The 23580-nt window shown below is 47.0% G+C and overlaps 1 protein-coding gene across 10 annotated transcripts; it reads right to left on the minus strand.

Annotated features, from left to right (window-relative positions):
- Window positions 1-327: 327 nt before the first annotated feature.
- C18H8orf33 (chromosome 18 C8orf33 homolog) lies at window positions 328-23211 on the minus strand. Of its 10 annotated transcripts, none has more exons than XM_088064176.1 (11): window positions 22978-23210; window positions 22211-22304; window positions 19616-19747; window positions 18748-19430; window positions 17211-17298; window positions 16954-17100; window positions 16129-16834; window positions 11645-12339; window positions 8635-8943; window positions 7964-8189; window positions 328-1079 (listed from the first exon to the last, which is right to left on the minus strand). In XM_088064176.1, exons 3-7 carry the CDS (start codon window positions 19644-19646, stop codon window positions 16641-16643), a joined length of 1143 nt encoding a protein of 380 aa, XP_087920302.1. In that variant the 5' UTR covers window positions 19647-19747; window positions 22211-22304; window positions 22978-23210; the 3' UTR covers window positions 328-1079; window positions 7964-8189; window positions 8635-8943; window positions 11645-12339; window positions 16129-16640. The 10 variants fall into 10 exon arrangements, with proteins under 10 accessions (XP_087920302.1, XP_087920306.1, XP_087920310.1 ...); XM_088064180.1 differs by lacking the exon at window positions 11645-12339 and adding an exon at window positions 15195-15367 and having other exon boundaries at window positions 333-1079; XM_088064184.1 differs by lacking the exon at window positions 11645-12339 and having other exon boundaries at window positions 333-1079; window positions 16736-16834; window positions 22978-23211.
- Between the last annotated feature and the right edge of the window lie 369 nt (window positions 23212-23580).

Genomic DNA, 23580 nt, shown 5'->3' on the forward strand with positions numbered 1-23580 from the left:
CCAGCAAAGCCCCTGGGGGCCAAGTCTGTGTTCAGCAAGGTGCACTGTGCCCTCCCTACACTCTTACCCCTGGACCAGACTGGGCATATGGGTCACTCCTGGGCTCAGGAGATGGCAGGGGTGAGCTCAGACCCAGCACAAGGCATGACAATGCCTGTGGTGACAGCAACCACCATGAGCCTGCCTGGGGTGGGTGCTTGGCTGTGGGTACTCCCCACTGCTCAGCAGCACCAAGGGGTGTGGAGGGCTCCTTGTGGCCATGTCATATCCAGATGGTCAGCTGTGACTGTGAGTGCCCCATCCTGCTGGTGGGGTGGCCACAAGAGAGCTGCCGGTGGCACAAAGCACAGGACAGGGCATGGGGAGCTCAGCTCAGTGAGGGGTGCAGACTCTGAGTGAGAGCTCAGTGTTTATTGGGTTTGCTCCAATCATTTTTTACAAGGAATAAGCCGACTCCGCTGCACACGCAGATGCAGAGGACACACATTCCTGCCACCCTGGCAATGGGACTTGGCCTTGCAGAGCGGGGCTGCAGTAAAGCCCTTTGGCCATTGCTGCCGTGGTGCCTGTGTGCTCCTGGGCCCCATGTGAAAAATGAGGTTCACTCTCTTATTAAATTATAAAAGGTTTAATATAAACAGAAAGACAATTAGGAGACAAAGATAATAAAGCAACGGGTTAAAATGGCCAGATGCCCAGCCGCGTTGCCAGGAACACACCTGGCATCTTTGGAACACTCCTTTTATCCCATCCTGCTGTGAGGGTTTAATGCATATTCAAACTTCTCCAAGAAGTATTTTGCATGGCCACTCCCTGGTTCCGCCTTTTTAGAGCATGCTCCATGGAGATTTAATTTCTTCTGATCATCATTTTATTTGGGCTGGGGTTCCTTTCTCTGCAAGTGGTCAGTGCTGATAACAGTCTGGGCCCTCTCGTCCTGCTGCTGATGTCAGCCTGGGCTTCATTGTCCTTCTGCTGTTAACAGCCTGGCCCCCATTGTCTTGCCTGCTGGGGTTATCTTGCTTTGTCCAGATGAGACATAGCCCTAATGTTTGAAATTCTTCTATGCCTAAAACTTGCTAAGAGAGAAAAAAAAATATAGCAAAAGCATATAACATATAACATTTATCCTAATACTTGTGAGAAAGCCAATATCACAATATTAATTCACAACACCCAGCGAATGTCTTTATGAGCAGCTGGGACAGCACTGCCCAGACTCCCCTCCATTGTCACGACAGAGCCACCTCTGAGCTCCCACCCCGCACTTACGGGACGATTTCATCCTATGGCTGCCCTACACTGCACGACGCGTCTCAATTAGTGAGTGCCACCACTATGGCTGCTCTGCAAAGTGAGTCCCACATGTGCTGCCCTCCCATGCCCGGAGACGCTCTTGCTGCCTACAGCAAAGCACCTGGGGGGCCACTGACCTGTCCCCTGCAGGCTGGAAAAGCCTGGGCTCTTACAGCTGGGACAGGGCGATTCACCAGTGAGGGAGCTGAGGTGTGAGGTCCCAGGTGGGGTTTTACAGCACCCACCAGGAGATGCTCCCACCCCTGTGATCAGCTGTCAGGGAGCCTGCAGGGGCAGAGGCCCATGAGCTTCAGCGTTCCCTTGTTCCCTTCCCCTTCTACGAGGGACTGCCGGACTGCTGGGTGTTGCAAACAGCATGGCATCCTGCCCAGAGCAACAGCACACACCACGGGCCGACTCTGCCACTGGCGCTGGGATTAGAGAAGGCAACAAATGAAAACATGGGACTGATCATGTCCCATGGAACACAGGAAATACTCCCAAGCTGATCAGCCCAATTCGAGGGGATACAGTCCCTCTAGCAGGATCTGTTGCCCCAGGTGGAAGTGTGGCCCATACCCTTCCTTCCTGTTGAACCCACCCCTCCTACTCCAAGAGCTCTTGAGGGTGAGCTGTTATTGTCTGCCTGAAGGTTATTTTCAACATCTTTATGCTGCTCACCTGCATCTATTCTAGATGAAATCCTGAGGAAATCCTTATTATTTATCCACTTCAACCTTCTTCCTTCCCCAGCCATGAATTGAGAGCTCTGCTGGGAGTTGTTTTCTTCTCTCAGCAGACAACACTTATTGGTACTTTGCTTCCCACAGGTTCTTCCTGGCACTTGTACCATGGAAAGGACAGTGGATGCTCCTTTGAGCACCTTTCTCAGCTGCAGAGACTTTTACCTGGCTGAGTGCCCCAGTCTAGCTGTGAGGAGTTCTCACCTCCCATCCACCTGTGCTAAGGGTGGGACTCTCACAGAACTCACACATTAGCCCAGAAAACCAAGGATATTCAGGGGCCAAAGTACAGACTAAAGCCTCCACATTCCTCTTGGAGGAGGATCACTGTACCAGCTTTTGGGAAGGCTCTGCTTCCACCTCTGCCAGGTCGTGGAACACAGGCAGAAAGGCTAATGACATCAAATTAATCCCTCATGATGTGAAAGGCCTTGAGCAGCTGGAGCATGTCCAGAGAAGAGAATGGGGAAGGGTCTGGAGCACAAGTCTGATGGGAATAGGAATATAGGAATAGTTGAGATGTTGTCTCACATGTCCTGTATTCATCCTGCCTGTACTTAACCTGGCAAATGAGGATGAGTGAGGGAGAAGAGCTGAGCTGGAGCAAGATCCAAGCAGTGGAAGTCAGTTTGCAGGTCTGAGAGCTGAACTTTGCTTTGCTCCTTCTCAGCAACTGCAGGTAGCACTGACAGCACAGCATCCTGTGGTTTGTCTAAACAGCTGAGCTATACACCAGGAACTGGACACGAGTGACTTTGGAGCTCTCATGCTAAGGGCACATGGGAACATCCATGTTAAGGTTGTTTTTGATTGGTTTATTCGTTTTGATTATACAGAATGGACTGAGTTCAGACTGCAGTTTAGAGGAGGGGATTCTCTCTCTCTACTCTGCCCTCATCTCTGTGAGATCCCACCTGCAGAGCTGCCTTTAGCTCTGGGGTCCTCAGCACAAGAAGCATGTGTCCCAGTCCAAACAGGTCCAGAGGAGACCATGGAGATGCTTCAAGGGCTGGAGCCCCTCTGCTCTGGAGACAGGTTGGGGGAGCTGGGGCTGCTCAGCCTGGGGAAGAGAAGGCTCCAGGAAGACCTTAAAGCCCCCTCCAGTGCCTAAAGGGGGAATATAAAAGAGAGGCAGGGTGACTGTTTACATGGGCAAACAGTGACAGGACAAAGGGAATGCTTTTAAACTAAGCCAGGAAAGATTTAGATTGGGTATTAGGAGGAAATTCCTCCCTGAGTGTGGTGAGGCCCCAGCACAGGTTGCCCGGAGAAGCCGTGGTTGCCTCATCTCTGGAAGATTCAGATTGGATGGGGCTAGGAGCAACCACATCCCATGTGGCAGGATCCTACTGGGTCATGAAATGAGATGAGCTTTAATGTCCTTCCAAACTCAAACCCTTCTCTGTTCTGTGATTCTACACCCTGGCACTGCTGCTGCAAACAGCTAATAGCATTTTGCATCACAGACAAGGCTTTCTTGTGAGCAGGTACCCTTAGGGATCTCTCCTTGCATGCCTGTGAAATGACCCTTTTTGAACTCAGAGGAGCTTCTGGAATTCACCAGGTTTCCTTGTACGTGAGCTGGTGCAAGGATTTATGTTTCTTACTGGAATGGTCAGTCTGACCAGCTGAACAGGACCTGACCCCTGAGCTGCAAGAACTCCTGTTCAGCATGCAGGCCTCCCTGAAGGCAACACTTGCTGGGGACCTGTTATGTGGGCTCTTCGTTGAGCAATGCCTTCCCTCCAGAGGCATATTTGAACTTCATCACTCATCCAAGGGCTTTAAATCAACCAAACAGACCATCTGAGCCGCCCCAGGGAAATGCTGGCTCATCTGGGCTTCACTCTCACCCTCCAGCATCCAAACCCTGATGTTCCTCCAGCAGGTTAGGCCCAACTGGTGAGACAGAACAAGCAAAGGAATAGAAAAATATAAAAAAGATAGGAAAATCATATCCAGTTAGCTCCTAGACTGCACTTTCAGGAACCTTCCTTCTGGCAAAGGTGTGCTGTGACATTAACTTGACCACTCTGCTTAAAAGACTGCCAAGGACTCCTGCTTTCAGCTGAGGTATCTGAACTGGTCTAACTGGCACAGTCCTGCATTCCTGCAGGACTGTTACTCAATACTGCCTATACCAGGCAGTCCATACCCTGCAGCAGCCTGCCTTTGGGAGCAGGATCCAAGCTCCCGCTCAGATCCAGGTGTGCCATGAAGACCCTTGGAGAGGGTAGGCAGCATGAAGGCATTGCTTGGGCAGAGACAGGTTTTAAACAACAGGTTTTCCAAGATTTTTCCAAACAAGAGCTGTGGGTTTCCTGGGAACACCATTCAGTGGAGATGCCCACAGCTTGAGGCCAGAAGCTGAACAGGAGCAGAAGGAAGGGAGTCAGGGAGATGCTACAAGGGCTGGAGTCCCTCTGCTCTGGAGACAGGCTGGGAGAGCTGGGGTTGTTCACCTGGAGAAAAGAAGGATCCAAGGAGAACTTAGAGCCTCTTCCAGTGCCTTAAAGGGGCTCCAAGAGAGCTGGAGAGTGACTTAGGACAAGGGCCTGGAGTGACAGGACAAGGGGAAATGGGTTTAAGCTGAAAAAGGGTGAATAGGGATGGGGTATTAGGAAGAAATTATTGGTTGTGAGGTGGGGAGGCCCTGCCACAGGTTGCCCAGGGAAGCTATGACTGCCCCTGGATCCCTGGAAGTGTTCAAGGCCATGTTGGATGGGGCTTAGAGCAACCAAATGTAAGTGGTGATTTGGTCCATCCTTCCTCAGACTTACTCCAAAAGATCACACTGCACCTGAATGCTCCACCAGCAGCTAAGCCAAGACAGAACTGTCCTGGGGGGCAACAGGCCCAGCACTGCTGGTGGGCCAGGGAGGGGATTTTCCTGCTCTCCTCTGCACTGGGGTGGCCTCACCTCAAGTCCTGTGTGCAATATAAAAAAGACATTAAGCCATTGGAGAGCACCTAAAGGAGGTGACAAGGATGGGGAAGGGTCTGGAGGAGCCATATGAGGAGCATCTGAGGGCACTTGGTGTGTTGAGAGTGGAGGAGACCTCCTTGACCTCCTTGAGCTCTTTAATATGCTTCCAAGTGGCAGCACACGGGCAGCTCAGGGTTTGGATAGCTAACTTCTAGGTGCCTAAGTTTGCACACAGGAATTCTCCTCCCATGTATGTCTTGCATTAGACAAATAAAAGGTTTAGGCTCATCTCTTAAAAGCACTTGCAGGCTGTTCACTGTTGAAGACTGTCAGCCCTGAGCTGCACATCTGCACTCACAACTCTTCCAGTCTCAATGCCATGGCTTGTTGGAGTACAGGCCAGGGGCCAGCTAATGGAAGGGAGTTGGTGTATGGTTAATTAATTGAGGTCATTTTAGGCATTTTACTTTTGCTCCTACCTTCAGTGCTCCAAACGACACCCCTCTTCCAGGGCACCTACATTAAATGACTGCAGTTAGGTAGTGTAAACATGGCTGAAGCCACTTCTGCTCACCATAAGATGCTGGCAGGGATACAGCTCCAGATCTAGTAATACTTGGAGCAGAGTACAAGAGAACACAGTGATCAAAAATTCCTCACGGTCAAACAAATTCCTATTTGCCAAGGGCTGGGATGCTATCACTGTGGAGCAGACTGCTGACATGAGAACTAGCAGGGTACACCTGGTGGGCATGACCAGCTGTGAGGATGAAACCAGGCTGATTTTGCTTATAGTGAGAGGTCACTTGCTTGTTTATGTTTATTTTCTCCTGCTGCTCTTAAATTAACTAGCCTTTTGGAGGTTTCTAAAGCACACTACTAAGTCCTATTTAACAACCAGAGTCAAAGACAGGAGCACTGAAATGATCCCCAGATTTGACATGGCAGACATGGCACAGCTGGAAAAGAATAAACAGGTAGTGCCATAAATGGTGGCACCATAAGCAGGTGGCAAAACTTAAGGTGATGGCTCAGCACTATCTCAGCTGCAGGGGATGTGCACCAACACTGCCTGATTCAAAGAGTCAGGAAAAAAGAGCTGGCAAGACTCTTCCAATGAACTCTTGTCTATTATTTCCCCTAAAATAACATCAACTCTTTCCACTCTTTTCTCCAAAGAACCAACCATCTTCTTGAGTAAATACGTTCTTTTTCTCTTCCTTCACTTTGACTCACCCAGCTCTATGAGCACATGCCACACAAGTAAAAATACCTCATCACAAAGCCCCGCGGTCATACCAAATGGGCAACATATGCAATACAGTCAGCATATGAATAACTTGGAGGTTGAAACTTTTTGCACAATGTCCTTGAACAAGTAACATGCAGGGCCAGAGCTCTTGGAGCCTTTTGAGAGCAAAGGTCCACAGAGGGCTGTAAATATCCATCCTTTGCCATTTTAATATTTCTAGTAATGTGTGACTTTATACCCCTCCTTTTATCTCTCTTCATCTGAATCTTACATTCACTCTGAAATGGGAAATCAATTCAAGAAGCCTAAAAATGGAAATGTGTATAGGATGACAATATTGACTCACTTTTTCTCTGAATATTCTTTTATCAGCTCCTGAAAGCAAGTCCACAAAAACCTCCCACATGATGACTAACAAAGCACAAACAATCAAGTGCTCCTCTCCAGTCTGTATCAGTCCTTCTCTCTGAATGCATGAGGTGGACCCACACACACATCACTGACTGCTGGCTCACATTACAGACTGCTGGGACAAGCTGGGTCCTTACAGAGCTTCTGGATCATTGAAGACTAAGACACAATTAACTGTTCAGCCAACTGGAAGCTAAATCTTGCAAGTAAAATAAATCCTAATCTTCTAGACTACAAATACAGCAGTTACACCATTGCACAGCTCCCAGCAGTGTCACCAGCTGCTGAGGTAGGAAAGATTTGAGGAGAAGGAAATTCTGTACCTGTAAATAAATGTTTGTTACTGATGATGGGCTCCAAACCTATTGAGCCTCTGATCATTTTGCTGGAAGGCTCTAGGTTTTCTCACCAGCAAGAAAAAGAGGGGAAGAATGTCTCCTCATGCTAAAAGAGACAATTAGAAGCTCATTCTGTTTGGAATATATCTTACTAAAAGTCAGGGTTCAGACACAAACATGAAACTTCACTTTCCAGGTACACATCTAGTTATCTGCCTAGATTACTTCTCTGAGGTTCATGTGTGCTAAAGAGTTAGAGAGTGGGACACATCTAGATGCAGTACAGAGATGGAGGACCTGAAGAGAAGCAGACTTCAAAAGAAACGGTGTTTTATTTTTCCTGCACAAATACTCAATTTTTCATATGTTAGAGGACATCCAGTATCCAGATGGATACACTAAAAATCTGACTAGGATGTATCCCTGGTCAAAAATGCTTTAGCTGACTGTGCATTGACCCGGTGGGCTTGGCTAGCTGATCTCATCCTTTGCACCTCATTCCCCTCTGTGGTTTTACAAGAGATAGAACAAGATGAAGCTGTGTCAGGGGAGGTTTAGACTGGATATCAGGAAAAGGTTCTTCTCCCAGAGGGTGCTGTCATTGCCCAGGCTCCCCAGGGAATGGGCAGAGCCCTGAGGCTGCCAGAGTTCCAGGGGTGCTTGGACAGCGCTCTCAGGCATGCTCAGGGTGGGACTGTTGGGTTGTCTGTGCAGGGCCAGGAGCTGGACTTGATGATGCCTGTGGGTCCCTTCCAGCTCAGGATATTCCATTCTATACATAGATCAGAGGCACTCTGAAACACTCATGTGGCAAACAGATGATCTTTCCTGAGAGCAAATGATACCTTTCAGGCAGAGAAGCTGCAAAGGGATAATGACAAGTATCCTGTCTCTACAAACCTCTCTGCTTTGCAACACAACAGCTGCAACACTGACCTCCCAGAGCAATGCGATGGCAGGGCTTGAGAGGATTACAGAAACATCTTAACAGTATTACCTTGGGCAATGTCATTTAAGGTGTTTATCACTGCAGCATGAGATCCACAGAGATTTAATCATATGACTGTCTTAGTCATCCAGGTAGTTTTCAGGGCCTATGATGGGCTGAAGAAGCAGACTGAATCAGGTGATGGACTGAAGGTGTACAGGCTCTTACAGCATGAAGAAAACCACACAAAATCCACCAGGAAGGCACTGCAGAAAGTTTGCTACTCTTGTCAGACCTGGAGAAGTGAGAAGACCCCATACTACACAACAGAAGTCAACCTTGTGCAGGCGAATAATCTTCTTTTCCCCTCACAACTCTGTCCATTCTGCTGTGCTCACATGAATCTGTGCTGATACTGACACATCACCATGAGGATTTCCATGGGTACAACTCAAAGAAGCTGCGGCTGCCCCATTCTTGGAAGTGTTAAAAGGCCATGTCGGATGGGGCTGAGAGCAACCTGGTTTAGTGGAAGGCGTCCCTGCCCATGGCAGGGGTTTGGAACAAGATGGACTTTAAGATCCCTTTCAACCCAAACTATTCTGTGATTTTATATTTGGGTTAAGGACAGCACTGGAGACTGCTGACTATGAGGTACTTCCAGCAGAGGCTGACCCATGTCATACCCTGCATATACAATTACAGGCCCATCAGAGTTGGGCAAGCCACCATCAACTTACCCAGTAGGTATCTCACAGTCTCTGATGACAAACACCCTAGGTATGCTTCTTCTGAACTCCAGTTCTCGCTGTGACAGGACACAGACCTTTTGGAAATGACTCCTGACTCTCTTCAGCTGGGGTATTGCACAGACCTCCTACTCCCGTGGGGCTCAAAGCTGGCTCTGTGGCATTTGCCTTGTCCCAGTGGTGCTCTGCCACCCATAGCATGTCCTGCAGACTGGCTGGCCATCTATTTTTCCAGCATGTGGGAGGCCCACACCTCTCTGCCATCTGCCACCGTTCATTTCTTGTGACTTCTGAAGCAACCTGAAAAATAACTCTGATTAAATTTAATGAAGCAGGAAACCCTCTGAGTACATTTATTTCTCAAATAATCTGCTTACTGCTCTATCACATTTGCATGTGACAGACACCCATCTTATCCCTCCTGCACTTCTGAATCCATTCATTTGCTCCTGTTTTGGCTCTAATGAGTGGTCTGCCCAGTTTCCACAAGAACAGGGAGGAAGTGGGAAATGGGGGGAAATCTAGAAAGGATTTTTAGATCATAAGGTATAGCAACAAATAGGAATTCTTAAGAAAATATGGATTCTATCCTGCTAAGCAAAAGCTTCAATGAATGCAATGAATGAGAAAAAAAATCCCTCACTCCTTCAAAACATATTTTTAAGACTGAACAGCTTCTTCCAGTGGAAAATAGGATAATTGAAGGTGTCTAAATTGATAGCTGATCAACTGTGACCAAAGTTCATGGAGTAATTCCAATGTTCCCTAAGGAATCTGCAACTAGTCCTGACTCTTGCCAACACTAGTTCTGCATTTCCACAGATATTGCTCCTGAATATCCTTGCTCCAGCATGGTGGTTTCTCTCTCTCCATCCATCACCGGTTTTGCATTGCTCCTTCCTGCACAGCAGTGCCAGCAGAGCTGCAGGCTGCTGCATAACTCAGCAGGAACAGGAAGCAGAGATTCCTGGTGTGGCTGGATGAGAAGACTGGCTTTTGCTACAACCCATCCTGCCTCTGCTGGACAATGATTTCACCTTCCAGAGTTCCTAACTTGGCCCATCCCAACAATCTACATCACTCCAAAAGAAATTGAATTCTTAGAAGAAGGAAGAGAATGCTCTCCCTTCCCTGAACAAAAGAATCAATGTACTTGACCTGGGAGAGATACAAAAGCCTTTGGACATACTGACATACCCCGACAGTACATTCTGAGTTAGATTTATCTTCCTCATGCCTTTCACCCAAGTAACAGCACAAACACAGCTCACAAAACTATCTTAACTCTTGGCCTTTGCTGAGCAATCAACGCCTACCCTCCCAACACTATTCCAAGCAAAGCTGAAGTTCCCCATTTCACCTGTTGGAGCTCCTGCAGCAGGACCACCAGAGGCTGTGGAAAAGAGGAAGGGACTGGAGCATCTCCCTACCAAGGAAAGGCTGAGGGAGCTGGGGCTGTTCAGTCAGCCTCAAGAGGAGACACAGCCTTGAGGGGCCCTCATCCCTGTCTGTCCCTATCTGCAGGGAGGGCTCTGAGCAGGAACCAGGCTCTGCCCTGGGGGCCCAGCAATGGCATCAGCTGCAAAGGCAGAAACTGTTGCACAGGAAGTTTCACCTGAACATGAGGAACAGGTTACCCAGAGAGGGGGTGGACTCTCCCTCACCGGAGATATTCCAGAACCATGTGGACACAATCCTGTGCCATGTGCTCTGGGGTGACCCTGCTTGAGCAGGGCGGTGGGACCAGATGAGTCACTGTGGGCCCTTCCAATGTGAACTGTACCATGATTTGTTTGAAAACAGTGTACTTTCCTTTTTCTAAGCAAGTGAATGTGCCCTGAAGCTAGTTAGCACTAGATTAAACTGTGAAAAGTGATCACAGCACTTTTCTCTGTAGTCTGTATTCTGGCAACATCTTTAACCATTGCAGAAAAATAAGCTAACTTTGTTACTTTGCAACATGATGAAAAATCATTGCTATTTTTTGATCTGTAGCAGACCTAATACAATAGCATCTTCTACAGTAAATTATATTGGCTGCTAAATAAATTTGAATTGCTAAGTAAACTTGAATTACTCTTCCAGCCTATGCACTCTGAAAAACAGCCATGCATTTTTCAGACATGTATCTGTCCCTCTGCCTTCAACTGGCTGTATTTATTCCCTCAGATAGCTCAAGCAGCTCTGAAACACTTTGGAAGTTACAATGTCCTGGTTCACTGCAAAGGCTGTTCACATCTGTCTCTTGATTCTTGGGCAGGGCCCATTATGGATAGCAAGGTCTCCTCTGTGGTGAAGGCTTCATGCTGGAGCTCCCACCTGGACCCAGGATGTGCTCCATGACACAGTGGGCCACTGGTACTAAGAGATCAATGTCTCAGGAATGAAGAATAGAAACATCTGCTGGATGGGAGGAAAGTGGGAGAAACAGCTGCTGGCATAAAGTGACACAGCCTTGTGGAGCTGCCATGAAAAGTGTCATCTCAAGGGCAAAATCTGATGTATTGAAACGAGGCTAATGATAAAAATATAAAGACCTGCATTGTTTCAGCCCCTAAAGTAGGGCCTTGGTCAAGACAAAGAGAATTTTGTAGGTACCCAATAGTGCCTTTCATGTTTACAGAGTACAACTGTGCATGATCATTGTGCACAGAAGAAAAATCCCAGAAGTCTTTCCCATGGCTCAATATCATGCAATGGCCTCTAGATGTACCTTACTGGGCCAGACCCTTAGCTGGGAAAACTGGTAAAACACTGATGTATGAGGTGAAAGTGGGAGATTTGTAACAGCTGAAGAGCTGCACAATAATTTCTTGAAGTAAGAAATTACAACTGTTTCTATGGGAAGGAGTAATTTACTTAATAGCTACACAGATGCATAGATGCTAATGCCAGCATTTACATCTTTCACATATAACATATACACCACGCGAGTCACAGAGCTCTCTCTGGAAGACTGCGTAATGTTGAAATAAGCAATGCAAAAATAAGAATGCATTACCTTCAAAATGACAAGACTTCCTCCCACCTCTTCCCCCTCCAAGCTCATGGACTATGCATCTCATCAGGATTCACTGTATCAGCCAGGATTCACCACCTTAGCCAGGAGCTCTATCTTTGGTTGAGTCTGATAGTCATTCTAAGTCTCCTACCTGAACTTTGTGTAGCCTGACAGATGCTGAGTGTCCTACCTCCTTTCCTGAGTGTTCCTTAGTTTCTGACACAACATCAGCACTTCTGTGATGGCAGAATTCTGATCATGGTGGCTATCCCTTTTTCTGGCTTCTGTCAAAGAAGACATGATTTAGCTTCTCCAGATACTAGCAAGCTCTTCCTGGGTATACTCCAGCTGTTTGCCAGCATTACTGGGAGAAGAGGATAGCAGGGACAGCTTGCTTTTCCTCTCCTTCCTGGCTTCTTCCACATGTGGGTTTTGTTTCATTAGAACATGCATGATGATAATCAAGATCAGAGAAACACAACCCAGATTTCTTCCATTTTGGAGGTGAGATATCAGGAGCTGGTCGTGCCTATTGATGTACTCACAGGGAAGAAGCCAAATGGACTAAACACTGCCAGTGGTCAGAACTCCCCAGCTGCCAGCACACATAGGAGGACGGGTGCCAGGAATCAAACCACTGGAGATGTCACAGGTGGATTTTCTAAAGCAGTGTGTCTTACAAACCTTCCACAGTTCTAAAGATGAAAGCAGCAGAAACAGTGAGCAGAAAAAATTTAGGCAGCATAAAGATACAAGATCATCTGTCACAGATCTTATGAATCTAAATAGCTTGTATGGTCTTAAAATAGCAGCATCTCTCCTATTTTTCTGTTATGGAACTGCAGGTTAAATTATTCTTACTCTTTAACCTTCCTTCTGTTAGAATGCTTCAGTTGATGTCTTTCCTGAAGTGGTAAGTTCTTCCTCTTTCTAATTCAAAGAAAAGTTAGGATTTCTCCCCCCAAATGAAGATAATGTGTTACTCTTGACTGGATGTAATTGGATTCAATTAGTGATTGGATGCTAAGACCACAGTCTCAGCATCTAGAAAATCAAAGTGAGACAAGGTAGTATCAGTCACCCGAAACACAGGATCAGTAGGACCAATTTATTAGCTTCTTTCTGGTCTTGGGAGAGGAAGTCCCTCTATAGTCCTGCTGGGACTCTGGAAGTAATTCCAGCTGAACTCTGTAGGGATCCCTTGGAGATTCTTTGTGAGCTTTTCCTCAGTGACTCTGCCCCCTCATTACTCAGAGATGGGCAGCCCAAGGACCAATAAATGCATTTCTACTGACCAAGCTCAGGAGGAGGGGTCGGACAAGTGTCTGATTAGTGCCCAGTGTCCAAGGTAATAGCCAAAATGCCAGGGATGAGGGCCAGCCTGTGAGGGGGTGTTGGAGTCTGAGATACAGAGTGTGTACCCTTGTTTCTAATACTTAGTTCTAGGATTCAAAGAAACACTGAATTTCATATAATATGAAATTCATGAGCATGTTTTCATGGTGATACATGAAAACAAATGTTAAAGTTAGATGGAAAAAGCTAAAAGTGTAAGTGTGTAGATTAGAAAGTTTCTTAAATCACTGGGTGAAAAAGTAGTTTAGAGAACAGGAGACAAGATGGAGGATTTAGGGTGTTGTCTCTTGTCCTTCTTCTTTCTTCTTCATGTTCTTCTCCTAGGGGTTTTTGGGTAATAGTAAGTGATTGGATAAAAAATACCATAGTGCAGCACACAGGTGTTGGGTCATTGGGTCACTAAGAAAAATAATTTAGTTGGCATCTGTTAATTGGGTAAATGGACTTATAAAAGACCTTGAAGAAGATCTTAGTTAGCCATTTTACCCTTTTCTATCATAGTGCACATAGCTCCTTGTACCTTGTAATGCTGATAAGAATAAACAACTGAGACCGAACAAGAGAAAACTGCCTCCCTCTCGTCAATCTTCAGTTCAAAGGGAAAAGGAACCCAAACCCAAAAGTCCTTAACGAGACAAGGGGGCAGGCAGGCCATCCCCTGAAAGCAGGGTCTGAAGGCAGATGGAATGGGACTGCATTTCCTAACCTTTGCCTGGGGAATCTGTTTACACAGGAGGGTGCCAAGCCTAAAAGGTGCCAAGATCACACACAGATTTCTGCTGTCTCTGTGTGCAAACACTCTTGGCCTCACCCTGCCACAGAAAGAACCCTAAAATTCACTTTGTTCCCAAAAGTGAGACATTTCCCCTGCTTTGCTACAGGGAATTATCTGAGACAAGTTACGGTGTCCCTGTAACCCTTCATTCTCTTTAGTAGCTGATCCTCAGCTTTTAGATTTCCAAGACTGATGCTGTGAGGCAAGTTTTGCTCTAGAAGCACTGTGGTACTTCCAATCCCCTTTTGCCTTGCCTTTAATTCATTCCAGAGCTCACAGTTGTGCTGGATACTCCTGTAAGCAGTTTGCTGCCTACAAGCTTGGGCCTGGCACTGCTGCTCTACATTTAGGTTGGCAGTCAGCAAAGCAATACAGTACCCCCCAGTCCAGTCTCCCTGGTGGCACCAAACTCAAATGCCAGGCACAAAGCTGAGGAGACGATGAAGAAATGGACAGGTCAGAATTGAGCTCAACTTTCTATCAAAACTGAGATACATTTCCTTAAAGCAAGAACAGTGCATCAGAGATGTCCAGGTGGATCAGAATATCCCTTCTCCCTCACTGCTGTACATCATTAATGCCTTGGGGAATAGACCAAACCTCCAGCCACAGGTATTACAGTCTATTAAGTCTAGTCTTACTAGCCTATTACTATTAGAGCAAACCCCGATCCAAACCTGACCCTGCTGTAATAAGATACATCACTGAAACCCTGAACAGCACTGAAATTCTAAAGAAATGTTAAAAGGGGACAACACAATGTTTAAAAAAGCATCATTAAGACTGCTTTGTGGCCCCTCTAAAGAGGAAAGGATGGATGGAGCAGCCACGGCATTCCCTAACTTCTAATACCAGTGCTTGTTTCCTTTCAAACAAATATAATACAGCAAAGCTTAAAAGTGAGGTACAGACTGCTGTAGTTCTAGACACCTCTTCAAGATAAAATCACCAATGAAATAATTTGGGCACATCCATCAAAAACTCAGGAGACATCACCTTGACTATAAAACCAGGGAGTAGACAGAAAAAGGCAAAATCCTTTGTCCAAGATCCCATGGCTGTCTTGTGGAACTGAACAGACCCTACACTGACACTCAGTGACACAAGTATCACACTGATGAACATCTGCCTTCCCACACACATGGATAAGTCCTCCAGTAATGAAGTACAGAAAAAGGAACCGGCTTTGCAGGTCAGCATTATTCAGACCTCTGGAAAACCACAAGAGTTGTTCTCATATTTGAATGGATTTTTCTCTGACCCCTTTGAAGATAACTGCTGGATCAAGTTACACTGCTACCTTTAGCCTAATTGTGAATGCCTAATGAATAGCATGTACATGAGCTGATTATGTAAGAATGCTTTCCAGAATACTTCTGCAGCAAGGATTTTATAATGTTTTAGCAGCTCTAGCTTTACCTGAGACATGACAAGGAAAAAAATAACTTATTTCCCAGACACCTCCTGCATAATCAGCCAGGGAAGCAAACAGCTGTAGCTCCAAGGTCATGTAAACGATGCTCTTGAATCATGAATCTTGAAACACAAAAAGTGTGATAAGGACACAGCTTTTGTATATTTAGTGTAAAATCCTGGAAATAAAAAAAAATACTGTCTAAGATCATTCAAAGTAACAGCTGTGCTCCTTGGCACAAAAGAAAAAAAAAAAAGTCTCGCAGATGCAACTGCCTGCACCAGACCTTAGTAATAAAATTAATTTTTTAGAGTCACAATCAGGTGTTTAGTCCTTCACAGCCAATGTTTTTCACCATCTCTCAGCTGTTCTCAAGAGTCTCCAGATTCCCTTCAATCTGCTTATACTCCCATTTCTCACTTTTCACACAAGCTGACTGGACTACAAAAGGGAGGAAAGCACTGCTCCCTAGGGACACCTAATACCATGTAACCTTTCACAGTACTTCTCTTCCTTCAGCATTTTTTAGGCCTGGTGGGAAGATTTTCTGCATGAACTTAAGAGATGGCTCAGTGACTCAAGCAGAATTGACTGGAAACACAAATTCAAAAAGCCAAAATTTAATACAAATCAAATGGAACAGAGTCTTTGGCTATGACATTTGATTTTACCACTACCCAAGGCTAACATGCAGCTAATTTTCCCTCTGATGCACTAGTAGTTGTAACTGAACTTATAAAGGAAACTTTATTTAAGAGCTGATTGCATATCCTTCCTAGCTGTCCAGAACCTAGCTTCAGCAACAAAAATTTTCCCTGTTTTTCTAGAAACAACTGTCCTTACATCCCTAGGCTGGATTAAATAATTATGTGCATTTTTTTCTACTTCACTATACCTGTCAGTGAAAGAGATGAATGAGCAAAAATAGTTCTCACTCACTTTCCCTCAAAGACCGTGAGCTCATGCACTTCCATGTCAGGGACGACACACTGCTGGTGTTTGCTGGATGCCAGACACTGCATTCACACAGACTCAGAGTGGAAGCATCCAGCTATCCACTGCTGGATCTTGATTCCAAACCATCCCCTGCTGTATGCATCCTCAGCTGCTAGAAAGGCACTGCTCTATTTAAAAGCAACAGGAGAAAGGGAAAATCTCATATAAAAGACAGATTCTACAGTTAATGTCAATTCTACAGGAAAGAAAGCAGATCCTTCCACACTGCTGACCCTTTCAAAGGTGCCTCTCTCCAGTGTGAGCACAGAAGAGCAGTAATGTAGGCTGAGTTTTAGAGTCATATGCATAGTAGGCAGGTCTGGTTTAAACTTCTAGTTAAGGCACCCTGGAAGAGGATCCAGAGATTCATGCATTACATTTCCTATTGCATAGTGTCTTTCCACTGTTCTTCAGTTTACAGGAGACCTGGCCCAGTTTTAGTCAAAGTGACTTTTCTAGAAGAAATTAAAGTGAAATTCTTGGGGAGTTGTGCAATTGAATAAACCTCTGTTAAGTGTCCCATGTGACTCTGAAGGGGATTCTGCTGAACCTTGGCTTTTCCTGCAAGCTCCCAAGCACTTCCGGATGAACCGGCCATTTTTCTTGCAGATGCTTCCCTTCAATTCCACAATCCCGGCAGATTTTGCAGCTTAAAGGGGGGAGAAAAAATAAGAATCAGTCATCTCATATAGTGAGGACTCAGTCTGCAAAGCATAGGGCAGGACTGAATCCCTTTCTTCTCCTCCTCACCATGCAAAGTTCTCTTACCTGTTTCCATAAGCTTCAGCTCTCTGCACAGCTCCTCCTGCATCTTTTTCCTGTAGTCTCCAAACATGGCTCTCATGAGCTGACGCTTCTTCACCAGTGGAGCTTTGTCACTGCGCAGTGTCCTGATTGCCCTGAGAGCCTCCTCAGCTACAGCAAAGGAGAAACAACACACAGGTTAAGGTTCCCTGCTGGCTCTGCCCCTGCATTCCTGCCAATGCTCCCCCCAGGAGAAAGTTCTTCTTTACTTCAGTGCTTACCCTGCTTTGGAGTGGGTTTCTGTGTCTTCAAGCCAAGTTCCAGCTGGTTCACACACCAGTCCACCTCTTTCTGCAGCTGCTCATCTGACTGTTATCAACATGAGGCACAGTGAACAAGAGGAAATAAGTCACCCAAAAATTACAGCAGCAGTTGTTATACAGGATGAAAGTGAACTCCATACAGTCAGAACTATTCCAAATATCATGTTCTGGTGATCACTTTATAGACTTCATGGCATTTTCCCTCCAGTGTTTTTCATCAGATAAAGCACTGTGCAAATGTTTAGCTGCAACTCACTGTCTCTATTAGATGTATTTAATATGTGGCTGCCATTCAGAAGGTGCTGTTTTCTGGAAAACAGCTTTCAAATAAAAAAAGATGGGAGAAATAAATAATAAAAAACCCCTATCCTCAAACCTGCGCAAAATCAAAAAAATGGACAAAATCAGAAACTGAGCCTTTCTTCTCAGCTCCTCTGTGCTTGCTCAACCAGAAATGCATGAGGAGAAGGAAGATGAAGCCCATGGAGATGGAGGAAGCCAAGCACCACTGAGGAAAGCCAGCTGGCTAACTCAGCAGTGGGACAGGGAAACAGGGCTGCACCCTGGGACTGAGGCAATTCTTAACTGTTATGTACATGTAAATACAAATGCCCTCACGCTGTCTCCTTTTACCTACTACAGTGTCCTTCCAAAGGACTGGAAGGACTTTACCTGACCTTCAACTCTTCCAATGTCTCTGGTGCTCAACAGTGTTTATTGGCAGGACTGCAGGTGAAGCAGACCTTTGGAAGGCATGCTCCAGAGGCAGGTGAACACTCAGTGCAATTTCCTTGTAAAATATTAAGAAAAGGAAGGTTTTGTGCAATCTTGTATTACAGTATTGCTCAGCTGGCACTGTTTGTTAATAACACCTGCACCAGAGCTGGAAAGTAAAATAAAATGAAGACCTGGACCTTAGCAGAACAGAAAACCTCAGAGTGTGCCTTAATGTTGTGTTTACACATAACTTGCAACTTCAGTTGATTTCTGGGCCATGCCCTACAGAGGAACCCTCTTGGAAGCACCCTTGAGCTTTACCACAGGTCCTTGGCTACACCAAGTGGCAGTTCTGTCATGGCTTTGCTCGTTACAGTACGAAAGCAATTCATCCTGCAACATGCAGACCAGAGCTACAGGGCCCGGCTCAGCATGCACAGGCACCAGCTTGGCACCAACTGAAGACAGTTACCTCCATTTCCTGTTTTTATTTTCTTAAGAAAACATGGCATCCAGTTCCCCAGGATTAGCTGTCACAAGCCTAAATATGAAATCTTTCAGCATAAATTTGAAGGACCATTAATGTCCTTTGCACTGGTCAGGTTCCTCAGCTGTGTAGCAGAGAAAGCAATCAGCTGCTAGAACATGTAAGCAGCAAGCACGGTCTTTCAGCTTCCATCTCAAGGCAGTATGCAAATTGTTCATCTATGCAAAGAGATAAAATGTCTCTTTAGCTCAAGGGCTTATAAATTATGGGATCCCACCAGTAATTAACTACCTGAGAGGTCTTCTCATCCTGATGGGAAGTATCTGTATTTTGACAGCTGTTAGCTTCTGCCATTGCCTTCCTGTTGGTCTCAGTTTCTTCTGTTTTGTTTCTACTGACAGGTGGTTTTTGTTTCTTCTTTTTCTTCTTCTGGGCAGCTCCACCTCCTGTCGATTTCTCTGTCACTGCCTTATCTGCAGGGGCTGTCTCTGTTTCGGGGATCTTTGATGTGGCATGGCTTCTATCCTCTTTGGATGCATTCCCAGTCACTTGAGTCACCTCAGGCTCCTGCAAGGCTGTAGCCTGTGGCAGAGCTGCTGATTCAGCAGGCAGTGAAGGATCTGCTATGTGCTCTGTATGTTGGCTTGCTGGAAGTAACTGAAGATGAGGACAGTCTTCATCTGTGATGGCAAAGTTGAAAGCAAACTTGGGTTCTTGCCCAGAGGCAGCAAACATCAAGGCTCCATTCCAGTTCTCCTGCTTGGTGGCTCTGACATTGTTTTGTACATGCTCAGCAACACTGTCACCAGGGTCAGCTTCTGGGTCGGTCTCAGAAAGTGTAAAATCAAACTGGAACCTGCTGCCAGATGATGTGAACAACTCTGGCTTTGCCTCAGAGGTTGGGTCAGACTGTTTCACACCATCTGTAGCCTGCCTCTTGCTTGGCTGTACTTGTACAACATCAGGGTTCATGCCTAGAAAAGACAAAGAATATTGTTTCAATAATGGTGTTCTCAATGCACCAGTTTCCTACCATGGGGGTGCCACTCTAGCTTCCACTCTAAGGCACTGCCTAGAGAGGTGACTCAATGCTGTAACTTAAGAAATCTACAGAAAAGAACCAAATCTCACCACCTCCCAAGGGACAGCTCAAGCTCACCTTTCTCCATAATCTTCTGACCCTCATCCATCTTGAGATGACAATCTCCAAACACATTGCTCACTTGTTGCTTCTCTGAAAGAGCAGTCTCAGGTGAACGCAGTACCTTGAAAATGTGTTGGGTCTCTTCTGCTGCACTCAGAAAACAAGAGAAACAAGAAACAGTTTATGGTGGGCCTTAAAATCCACACTGTGGTGTGCTGATGACTGACTCTTCTCTGAATATCCTCTGTGCTCATACCACCCCTGACTAATCTATAACTAGCATTCAGTTGAAAGGGAACTCCATGTGCTTCTAGAAGCTCAAATACTGTGAGATGTTCCTACAGAGGGAAAAAAAAAATCATAAGTGCTTATTACATACAGCTGGACTCTTACACTGCAGCAAGTCCACTGCTCACGGCACTGATGCTACAGAGGGCTTAGCAATCTTTCCCTCAAGGTGAAGACAAATCCCAGAACCCAGCTCAGTGTCTCTTCTCTGGAAAACTGGAATGAATCTGAGTAGAAAGCATACCCTGGAAGGCAGGACTCTTGCTTGACTCTCTTACAAACCAGCCTGACTACAACAGGAATCCAAAGCTTTTGTGTTAAAACAAATTCTCCAAAAACCATAATTGTTCTGTGACAGTGGTCCCCACTACAATACAGTGTTGTAGTGTTTGCCTCACTTATTTTAAGCCACAGAACAATCTGAGAGTAGTACTGTGGAACGGGAACATCCTACCTCCCCGGCTGCAACGCCCAACCAGCGAAAGAACCTTTCCCTAACATCCAGCCTAATAATCACCCCCTAACATAGCTCCAGCCATTCCCTCAGGTCCTGCCCCTGTCACAGAGAACAGAGATTGGAGCTGCCCCACAGGAGGAGCTGTAGCCCTGGTGAGCTCTGTGCTCCATCTCCTCTTCTCCAGCTGAACAAACCAAGTGCCCTCAGCTGCTCCTCCTATGGCTTCCCCTCAAGACCCTTCCCCATCCTCGTGTCCCTCCCCTGGACCTCTCTAACAGTTTTAGATCCTCCTTATACTGTGATGCCCCCAAGTACCCCCAGCACTTGAACTGAGGCTACCCCAGGGCAGAGCAGAGTGGGACAATCCCCTCCCCATCTCGGCCAGTGATGCTGGGCTGGATGCACCCCTGACCCCTGTGGTGGGATGGAAGTGGGATGTACCTTCACAGCATCGGTGTGTCAGGGTCCTGAGCACATGTACCCTTATTTCAAGGGATTTGGCTAGCTGTAACCCAGTTACACAAGAGATAGAGAACGCTCCAGTGAGCTGCTCCCCTCCCTCACTTGGGAGCTACTCTAAGCTGAGTACCTCATGCATACAAGTGCTACAGCCAAATAACTCATTGATCCAGACCCTGAATTCCTGGTTAGGGCTTGAATCTGCCTCCTCACCAGACTTCTCCAGTGACTGTGACTTCAGGCAGAGCCTGGGTACCATCAGCAGCACCTGCTCAGCTCTCCTGGCTCATGTATGGTGCAAAAGGGCCCTGCTCCTGTTGGCCCATTCCTGTGCTCAGCTCCTGCCTCCCCTCCAGGAGCTGCCTTCCCTGCTGCTAGGCACTAGGGACCACCAGCAAGGAAATGTGTGTAACAAAACGGTCTGATCACAGAACAGGTTGGGCAGAAACTTTAAAGCTCATTCACCCATGCCATGGACAGGGACACCTTCCACTGTCCCACGTTACTCCAAGCTCCATCCAACCTGACCTTGGACACTTCCAGGGATCCAGGGGCAGCCACAGTTTCTCTGGGCACCGTGTGCCAGGGCCTCCCCTCCTCCTCAGAGGGCACAATTGCTTCCTAGTATCTGATCTAAGCATAACCTTTGTCAGTGGGAAGCCATTCCCCCTTGTCCTGTCCCTCCATCCCTTGTCCCAAGTCCCTCTCCAGCTCTCCTGGAGCCCCTTTAGGCCCTGGAAGGGGCTTTGAGGACTCCCCAGAGCCTTCTCCAGCTGAACAACCTCAGCCCTCTCAGCCTTAATTATTTTTGGAGCCTGATGCTCAAGAAAAGAGTGCGGGCACCTATCAGTTACTGCTCCATCCTCAGGTGCACCAGCAAACACTCATCTGAGCATCTTACACAGGGTTCACAGCCCTCTCCCAAGATTAGGTACTGACCAGCAGCAGGATGTATGTCTGCAGCTCTACAAATTGGACTGATGAGATCAAACTATGACCTTACAGGATTTTACCTTCTATGAAATTTTTCCCTGGAACAAGCTTCACAAAAATAAACCTACTGGTGTTTAAGGTCCAGACACACTGGCACAGTATTTCCTTAAGATGGAAAACAAAGGCAGAGCTGTAGCAGAACCAACCAACATATAATGATATGGGAAAACAAATATACAACGAAGAATACAGAAAACAGGGAGAACAAATACTAAATGAATGAAAGGCAAAACTGCTGCCAGAAACAGTCCTTAAAGCCCAATGCTTTGTGTTGTTCTGTGTTTAGAAAAAATCCTAAATAACACAAGAACAGGGAACATAAAGGAGAGAAAAACCAGAAAAACACCCAGATCTGCTAAATCACACCCAAGACCAGAATATGGGGGGGTGTGGGATGGGAAAGAGGAACATACCTCTTTTGGGGTGTGGAGTGAGGTGGAGATCTGCCTCCAGTTGTGAAATGCACCACTCCAGCTCCTCCTGGAACACACCTTGGGAAGCCTTAGACTTTGTGTGGAGAAGGCAAAATGTTTAGAAGCACAAATCTCTCACCTCCAATACTGACTCCAAAACTGAGTTTTCTGAGGCCTTCTCTCACAAGAGATCAGGCTTTACACTGGATGTGTGCTGTGTAACAGGTAATTTATACCATAAATCAACACAGCACAGGGAACGTGTGTCCTGTGTGGAGAACACCAAATGAGCCCTCTGCATTACAAAAATTACAGCTCTTAGCATTACTGGCAAGCCAGGACTTCCCACATTTTTTTTTTTTCATATTTTTTTCTACCCCTCCCTTTTTAAAGGCCCCAAATGGAAGAGTTCTCATTTTTCCTGAAGCTTAGGCAATGGCATAATGTCTCCAAAGCAGAAAAATTCCCTTTAGCATAGCTCTGGCAACACAGAGAATTTATCTTTAGGCTAAACACAAGCCCTTGAGGCCCCACGTACTGTACTTCTACGCTGGCTGCCTCCTGCTAAACAGGTGAACTTAAGGTTTATAGCCCCCCTGAGGACAAGACACACTAAAACACTGGGAACGAAAAGAATGTTCAGGATAAGGAAATCAGCAGGGATTGAGAAAGGCACCAGCGCTGGGAAGGCCTTTAGGGATAACCTGCGGGATCTGGGCCCGGCGCGATGAGAGGGGGTCGGTGCGGGTCGAGCAGCAGAGCCTTACCCGCTCCAGGCCGAACTCCAGCGCCGCCGCCGGAGGAAACGGCTCCACCTCACCGCCCACCTCCGGTCACGGGCCTCGTGTGGGCTCCGGGAGCAGCCCCGCCCAGGCCGGGCCAGCAGCGCCAACTGGAGCTCGGGGCCTCCCCGGTACCCCCCCGGAGCCTCCGCGCGGCCTCCCGGCCGCCGCCGGCCGTGCGCTCCGGGCCGGGCCGGTGTGCGCCGCCCTCAGCGCTCCGGGTGGCCGGGCCGGTGTGCGCCGCCCTCAGCGCTCCGGCCGCGTCCCGCGCTGCCGTTCCGCCCGAGAGCGGGCGGAGTCCTCGGAACCCACTTTGGCAGCACATTCGTGAATCCTGCTCCTCCCTCCTGCTCCCGATTCCCCTGAGGACCTGCCCGACACACATGTGCCCACGAGCAGGCCGGGCCGTGGGTATCCGGCGGCGCCGCCTTTCCTGGGCCAAATCCCCGCAGGAGCGTCCGCACCAGCCCTGGCCCCTCACATGACAGCCTGACACGAGCCACGCCAGCACGCACCACCATGGGCAGACAAAAAAGGTTAATACACGCCTACAGGTACTGTCTAATCCCATTTCTATTTTAGATTTCC

The sequence above is a fragment of the Pseudopodoces humilis genome, chromosome 18 (genome assembly GCF_049639895.1).
Source record: "Pseudopodoces humilis isolate 2021_Gansu_Grassland_sample_001 chromosome 18, ASM4963989v1, whole genome shotgun sequence".
In the NCBI taxonomy this organism is placed as follows: Eukaryota; Metazoa; Chordata; class Aves; order Passeriformes; family Paridae; genus Pseudopodoces; species Pseudopodoces humilis.

What these genes read in the sequence shown, in the direction of transcription:
- C18H8orf33 (XM_088064176.1), bottom strand. Translation starts at nt 19,646, where the DNA reads ATGGATGAGGGTCAGAAGATTATGGAGAAAG. An exon ending in TCAGAAGATTATGGAGAAAG is followed by an intron (nt 19,431 to 19,615) that starts GTGAGCTTGAGC and finishes TGTCTTTTCTAG; the next exon opens with GCATGAACCCTGATGTTGTA. An exon ending in GCTGAAGCTTATGGAAACAG is followed by an intron (nt 16,835 to 16,953) that starts GTAAGAGAACTT and finishes CCCCCCTTTAAG; the next exon opens with CTGCAAAATCTGCCGGGATT.